General features: G+C 40.3%; 1 protein-coding gene across 1 annotated transcript; it reads left to right on the top strand.

Moving 5' to 3' along the window:
• Nucleotides 1–642: 642 nt before the first annotated feature.
• On the top strand, nt 643–2,657 carry Ubtfl1 (upstream binding transcription factor like 1). The gene has a single exon (XM_004868282.3). The coding sequence runs from the start codon at nt 717–719 to the stop codon at nt 1,926–1,928; it is 1,212 nt and encodes a 403-aa protein (XP_004868339.1). The 5' UTR covers nt 643–716; the 3' UTR covers nt 1,929–2,657.
• The last annotated feature ends 5,715 nt before the right edge of the window (nt 2,658–8,372 follow it).

Raw genomic sequence — 8,372 nt, forward strand, 5'->3', positions numbered from 1 at the left:
TATGGAAAAAAGGTAGCCAAATAAAATTGTGAATGTTATAATTCTCGTGAAATTCTCACCACTTGCAAAAGAGAGTGTATGGTACATTAAATAGAATTTATTCACACACACACAAGGACCTGAAGACTCTAAATCAGATATTTCCTACACTCCACCAATAAAAGACCTCAGGTGGAGTCATGTCAGGGGAGTTAATAAGCTTGTCTTTTTGTATCTCCAGCTCCTAGTCTGCACATTTACTAGTGGGTATCTGGATATCTGGGCTGTGTTTACAAAGTGGCCAGAGTTAGAATAATACCTAGTGAAAATCCTTCTCCTTTTTAGTATTCTGTTTATTTGTTTTGGCTTCTGTCCTCAGGGGCTTTGTATCATATTAAGTTCATTCAGTTCTATTTAAGAGAGCTCTACTGAGGTTTCCAGGAGCAGGGCTCTGGAGATTTTGAATATTGCAAGTGCAAAATATAAAATGCAATCATAAATTTCACATCAGAAGTATGACAATTTTCCAATACGTTGTTAAGAGTGAATTAATTGTACAAGGGACACATCTCAAAGGATATGTGATTCTTTTTTTCATTAATCTCAATCATTCTTTCTCCTCAGAAACACAGATTTGTACATAGAGGAGGACTTTTAGAAATATATTGTCTTTGCTGACTGAAGAAGCTGAACTCCTGTTGAAGTATTTGCACAACTCAGACCTTAAAAGTGTCCAAATGGAATCACTTCATAGGCAAGGCCACTGGTCCAAGAAAAACATCCAGAGCTTACTGGAACGTTTGCAAAATAATCTTCTGTCCAATGGCAACCCAAGTTTCCAAACAACCCAGTCACATCTGGACTGGGAGAAAATAGCTTTTAAAGATTTTTCTGCAGAAATGTGCAAACTCAAATGGACAGAGATTTCTTCCAAATTAAAGAAGTCCCAGCCACTGTCAGAATTAGTGCTGGAAGCCAAAGATCTTGTTAAAAATCACCATAGAAACAATGAGTACAAGAAATATCCAGACTTCCCCAAAAGGCCATTGACTGCATATATCCGATTTTATAAGGAGCAGAGAGCTCTCTACTCCCAAAAGCACCCTAATCTGAGCAATCAGGAGTTAACCAAAATCCTAGCTGAGGAATATAAGCAGCTCCCACAGCAGACAAAACAGAAATATATGGAGGAATTCCAGAAGGAGAAGCAGGGGTTTAAAGAAAAACTGGCTCAATTCAGGAAAAACCACCCTGATCTAGTCCAGAACTCCAAAAAATCTGTTGGTTCCAAGAGACGCCGAAACAAAGCCCCAAAGAGTGTACAAGGAAATGTGAAAACTGAGAGGTCTCCTTCAAAAACTGATGCATTTTGCAAGAATTTTAAATTTCATAAAGAGCCCAAGAAACCCCCCATGAGTGGATATAACAAATTTCATCAAGATTCATGGTCAAGTAAGGAGCTAAAACATTTGCCCCTGAGGGAGCGAATGGTAGAAATTAGCAGACGCTGGCACCGTGTGCCCCAGAACTTGAAAGAACATTATGCAAAGCAGGCTGAGGAGCTACAGAAACAGTACAGGGTGGATCTGGATCTCTGGCTCAAGACTTTGTCACCTGAGGAATATGCTGCATACAAAAAGAAAAGCCAAGGTAAAGGGAAGAACATGACCATGGGAGGAGGCCCAAGCCCCAAGTTCAGAAAAGCAGACATGCCATCCTCACCAGCCAAGCGCCTGCCTGAAGGACTTAGAAAGGAAAAGGGGCTGGAGGCTCTAGAGACAGATTCCTTGAAGACAATTCAGAACAACTATCATCACGGACAGGGATCAAAAAGGAAAATGAAGGAAGATGGGGAAGAGGATGAAGCAAGAAATTTCTCAGATTCCAGCAGTGGAGATGAACATGAAGATGGTAGTTTATCTTCCTCAGCAAAATCCTCAGACATCTGAGCTTTGTTCACATCTTAAATTGTTATTGAGTGTCCACCAAATTCCAGGCATCCATGTCAAAGGCTGGAAAGTTCTTCCAGCACCTTTTTTTCTTCCTACTTTTTACCCTTCCTCTTTCTACCTCTTCCCTCTCAGTACAAAGGAGTATAGGTGGGAAGATGGGAATTCAAAGAAGTACTTTCTATATAGATAATATAAACCTCAGAAGCAGTAGTCCTTCTGCAAAAATAAGTATATATTAGCTGATGTTGCCCCACATTATCCCCCAACACCATGTGCAAAGTATTCCACTTAATTAAATCTGTGAATATAAACATTGAGATGATCGGGCTGTGGGAAGTGGGGCACAGTAGCCAAGAGTGAGTGGTTCTGAAGTTTTGCTCTCATGAGCTTGTGCCTTTTGCCCTTCCCTATGGAGTTTTCCCTCAGGACTCTTGCACTGATTCTGGGGTGAGGAGTCATTGATGGGACATGGGGTAGGTGGTTTAGGAAAATCTACAAACTCCTGGTGTCTCTCCCTATTCCTTGGAGTCAGAAGTTGGCCATTCCCTGCCCTCAGAGTTGACAAACTTATGCAGTTGGCAGTATTTCTGTAGGTACTAACTACTGTATTTAACTCTCAGCTCTCCATGAGACTTCTGTCACTCACTTCAAAAATTAGAAAATAAAAATTGTAAAACTACTTATGTATTTTATTTGAATAAATTCTTGCACAGAATCAATATTTTATGACCTTGTAGACTGCTTTCCAAGTGGTATCTGAGATTGTTATGACAGAAGCTCCACATGCTTTCTGTTATCCCAGGTCAGTGAATCTCATCTTTATTATTAAATATTAGTAAACACATAGAAAGGTATAGACATAGATAAGTAAGATAAAGTAACACTGTCTGATCTGACCTCAATTCATGCATCATTATCACAAGGCTTTAATTATTTTGGTTTACTAGTATTTTTGAAAATACATACAAGGCCAGAGTTTTCTCATAATTTCCTACTAATTATACCTAGCTAGTTTTCTCTAGCTTTTTGCTCTCATGAGTTCTAGAATAATTAATTGCATCACTTGCCTATGAAAACATGCATTTTGAGTGTGTAATTTATTCTAAATGTCTTTTAAAATTTAATTTTTACTGATATGTAAAAACAATCATTGAACATTAATGCGGTAACACGTTATGTTTCAGCACATGTATGCATTGCACAATGTTTAAATCAGGTTTAAACGAGGTCCTTGAACATTTATTATTTTATTTTGGTGCAAACTTTCAAAATTCTTTTTCCTCACTTTTGAAATTGGATTCTTTGCTGGGGATTTAACTCAGTGATTCCGGTGCCTGCCGCCCAAGCACAAGGTCCCGAGTTCACTCCCCGGTACCAGAAAAAAAAAAGAGTGAAATTGGATTCTTCTTGTTCCTAAATATCTTAGTGAGGTGTTTATGGATGCTTTTGTGTGTAAACAATTTTACAAAATAATGGCAATATGTGCAATTTTACTTTTAATGTCCTTTACTTTGAAATGTATTGTGCTATCCTGAACAATGACAAGTTTTAAATGTGGTATAGTCTTCTCTTGCTTCTAACTTTCAGGCTAAGGTTGGTAGGATTTTTTTTTATTTTGAAACTCAACTTTTTGTTTTACTTCCTTAAAGCCAGGACAGACCTCTGCTCAGCTCTGCACAAGATCTGCATTGTTTAGAAGAGGTTTATGGACCCTAAGTGTATCTAATCCATCTCATTTCCCTGCAAGCCTGAGGATACTAAGGCAAGAGTAACCTAAGCAGGCCAGGTGTGGTGCCAGCACTCTGGGAGGCCGAGACAGAGGATCCCAAGTTCCAACCCAGCCTGGGCAACTTCATGACTTAGCAAGATGCTGCCTTAGAATAAAAAATTTTAAAAGCCTGGGGATGTAGTTCAGCGCAAAGACCTTGGGTTTCATCCCTGGTACCAAAAAAAGCAAGCCCTGCAGACCACACATGATGAGATCCCTTCCCCCAAGCAAGCAGGGAACCGAAGAAGGGCAGACAGGTCACGGGACCAAGTCTCCCTCCAGCCTTAAGGATTCTTCCGGGCCTGGGATCACCATCTCTCTCTCTTTATCCTCCTCTTTCCCTCTCTCCCCATTCATTTACTTCCAATCCCTCCAGCAGAACGCAGGTGAAGGAGGTGGATGCCAGGTTTCCTGTGGCGGTTTCTGCTGCTCTTGCTCCTGCGGGATGCGGCCCGCATGATTGCTTCCAGAGGCAAAGGACCTCGATGACACTCACTGAGCAGAGGACTGGGGGCGGCGGGTGCCACGCAGGTGTGGGCTGCGTGACAAGAACGCTCTCAGTGAGCTGCAGGGAGAGTCGCCGCTGTGCGGCACCGCAGCGTCCTGAAGGGTCCCCGGATGGGCCGTGGCCTTCCACCCCGGACATAGGCCCAGCTGTTCTTGCTCTCAGACCCCTACCATGACCTGGACCTGGAGGGCCCGTCTCCTCATTTCCTTGCATTTTCTCTGTTTTTAATCAAGCGCACTCAGCTGGGTTCTCTGCCAGGGGCCTGCTAGCGTGTTCCCAGGCTGGGGTCCTCTTGGGCTCCTGATGCCCTAGACAAAGAACTGAGCAGGACCCCGAGGGTGGCCGCAGGAACAGGGATCTGTCTGCAGAGCACGGAGTGTTGCTCCAGGGCGGGCGGCGGGAGAAGAGCTCACGCCTGGACTCTGCCCTTCTGCGGGTGGCTGGGCTTTTGACCCTGTTGGCCCGGGAGGAACGTCAGGGTGCCCAGAGCCCAGGATCGAATCTGCACAATGACACGGTGACTAGGGCTGGGGTCACTAAGGGCTGCAGAAGAGCATCAGACACTGGCCTGGGGACTTACTGTGCAAAAGCCACGTTACCTAGTTCTTTTCCCGGAGTGTGTAGGCTCTCCCCATATGACCTGCTGTGACCACTGGGACACGAGAAGATGGGATGCCAGAGGCATTTATCAGGAGGTCCTAATGCTTCTGATGGGAACAAAATGTCCCATAAGGTTGGTAGGATTTTTAACAATGAAAATATGTTGCACATGAACTTGAGATAAATTGTAGAGTACAGTATTTAGAAAATGTCTGTTTCCTTATATTCTGGTCAGTTTTATTCCATATTGTTTCTTTATTTGTTAAATATCTGTCATATATTCACATAATTTTTCCCTACATTTCTACCTTTTTTTTATTTATTTATTTATTTTTGGTACCAGGGATCAAACTCAGGACCTTGCACTTTCAAGGCAGGCAGCAGAACCACTGAGCTAAATCCCTGGCCCTGACTCTTCCCTACAGTATTAGTCAGGGATCTCCTGAGGAATAGAACTCACACAGAGAATTTAGATGAAGAGAGTGATTCATTGTTCCTTTAGAAATTGAAATACTTCACTCCAAACTCTCCTTGACTTGATGGTTTGTGTTAAGTCTGCTGTGATTCTGATGGGCTTTCCTGTAAGGTGATTTGTTTCTTTTCTTTAACAGCTTTGAATATTCTGTTCTTGTGCTGAATTTCTGGAATCTTGACTATTACATGTCTTGGTGAAGATTTTATCATGGCTAATTGGAGTTCTATATGCTTCACTTATCTGTATGTCACATTCTTTTTCCTTGTTTGGAAAGTTTTCTGCCTCTACTTCTTTGAACAAGTTTTTTGTCATTTGCAGTATCTCCTGCTTTTTTACTGACTCCAATCAATCGTATGTTATTCTTCTTTGCATCATCTAGAAGTTGCTGGATTAATTTCTTATGGTCCCTTGCTATTTTTAAGAATTTTTTCTTTTCATGATCACTAACCACAATTCTGTATTCAATATCTGATATTCTGTCCTCACATTGGCTTGTTCTATGGTGTATACTTTCAATGAAATTTTTAATCTTCTGAATATCTGAATCTATTTTATGGATTCCATTTCTTTCCTATGCTGGGCATTCATGGTTTCCATCATTTTCTTGAGCTGTTCTATTTTTTTTTTTAAATCTATATCTGCTCTATAGTCAATAAGCAAGAGATTTTAAAGAACTAACCCTGATTGTGGGGGCTGAAACCTTCCAAGATCTGCTGTTTGCAAGCTGGAGACCCTGAAAAGCCAGGGATAAAATTCATTTCTAATCCAAAGATCCAAAGGAGTTTATGGTGCAAATCCTAGTCCAAGGTCAAGAGAAATAGAATGAGATATCATGAGGAAAGCAATTAGGCAGAAAAAGAGGATCAACTTTGCACTCCTCTGCCTTTTTTCTCTGTATCCAACCCTCCTCAGTGAGTTCTTGATGCTCATGCATTTGGGGAAAAGAAATCTACCATGCTGACTTTACCAATTCAAGCTGACCCATAAAATTGACTATCACACTTAGTGATATTAATCAGGAAAACAGTAGATTATGTGATATTAGTCCCTTGTTATTTTCTATAAATGAACTCACTTGTTTAAGTTGTATTGAAGTATGAGAAGTGGAAAAAATGGAAACAAAGTCTTTGTAAGTAGGGAGGTGTGGAGGGGTTGAAGGGAGGGTAGGGGAATGGGGAAAAAGTAAGAACCAAGATGTATCATGTAAAGGTACAAGTTCCCAATGATGAATGTAAATGTGTACCTAAAATGTACCAATAAAAATTTAAGAATAAAAATAAAACAAGACTAGAGATTATGCAATTCATTCAATCATTCTTATGCTAAGAACATCATATTAAGGGCCAGAGATTTAGCTCAGTGGTTCTGGTGCCTGCCTTGCAAGTGCAAGGTCCAGAGTTCAGTCCCTGATACCAAAAAAAAAAAAAAGAATATCATATTAAGCAATGCTTCAAAATATAGTAAATTCACTGCCTGCAATTTTTCACATTTCATGATCTATATTAGATTAATATAGTATAAGAAACTTTACACGAAATGTTCAACTTTACTTCAAAGACTTGTCTTAGACTCTTCTCTAGAACATTGGATGAAAATGTAGGTAGAGGAAAAGAACATAGGAGGAAAAAATCCCTCACAAAAATGTTTCAAGACAGGCACTAGACTGGATGGGCAGGTGCTCTGAGTCATCTTGTAGAAAGTAAAGCAAAGCTGTGGTAAATACACAAGGGTCTCTTAGGTGCTAAAACGTGCAGGGGATAGAGAGAGACCAGAGGAAGGACAGGTGTTCTTATATCCCAGGCCTGTTTGATGTGTTACCTAGGGAACCAATAAGTCAAAAGAAGTTAAGAGAACACAGGGTTGTGTGGCTCACATATTCAACTCATTCACTGATTGATGTTCATGTCTCAGGTTTACCTTTTTAATTTCTTTAAACACCATAAACAATGGTTTCCTGCCTTGGCCTTCTCAGTCGATGCTGCTTTCTCTTTCACATGTTTTCTTAATACATGTTCCCAGCATAAACTGTTCATGTGCCATGTATTAATTTATAATTATTATACAGAGTCCACTCAAAAAATATACACACTTCAGGAAAAGAAAAACTTGTATAAATATTTTAATCTTAAACTTTTGAGACACCATAAGATTAATACAAGTTTCCTTTGGCCTCTACAATTACAAAAGGTGCTCAAAGTAGTGGCCATTGGCTTCCAGACATTTATTAATATGGTGAACTGCTGTTTGGGTAACCTTGGTCATTGAGATTGCTGCACATGCCTTTTCAATTTCTTCTCTAAGGGCCGGCAATGTAGTGGGCTTTCTGTGATATCTCCTAGGGTCCCCCATATGAAGAAACCCCATCTGTTGAAAAAACATACTATTTTTCTTTTCCTGAAGTTTGTATACATTATTGGTGGACCCTGTATTATTGAGGTCCAAGTTGATATCTAAATCCATATATTTCTTTAAAATGCAGACCATAAAGTAATTATTGACATTTCCATCATAATTTTCTCCTGAAACAAAAATCTGGAAGTATCAGGATCTGAGGATTTGCAAACCAGCTCCCACTTCTTAAGCCTACTCCTTTTTGAATGTGCTTTTCCCTGACAAGGGTCCCACAGAGCACTACATGGTCCATATCCTTCCCACTCTGCGTGCAGCACTTTTCCCCTTCTCTCCTCCACCAGCACAGTGCAGGTCTTCTGTTCTCTCAACACATAATCATGAATGTGAGCTACAGGAATAGTGCCACAGGGCTGCCAAGCTCTGAGAGAATTTTAATAAATTTTCTTCACAGCAAAATTTTCTTTAGACTATGCTAGTTGTTAAACACAGAAAAAGTAGGGCAAATAGATTCGTGAATGAAAAAAAAAATTCAGCAATTTATGGTATATAATTTCAAATTAAGAAAAAATGAAAATATGCTTAATTTAACACCAAGATCTGTGAAAAATTTGTGTTATATATTGTCTCAGTTCCTCATAGCTGGGACAAAGTGCCAGAAACCCACAATTTAAAGGAGGAGAGGTTTATTTCAGCTCCTTTTTTCCATCCCTGCTTGGCTGGCTCCTGTGTAAGATAGCG

This window comes from Heterocephalus glaber, unplaced genomic scaffold, assembly GCF_053883595.1.
Source record: "Heterocephalus glaber isolate CG9 unplaced genomic scaffold, H.glaber_assembly_v1.0 deba00001429, whole genome shotgun sequence".
In the NCBI taxonomy this organism is placed as follows: domain Eukaryota; kingdom Metazoa; phylum Chordata; class Mammalia; order Rodentia; family Bathyergidae; genus Heterocephalus; species Heterocephalus glaber.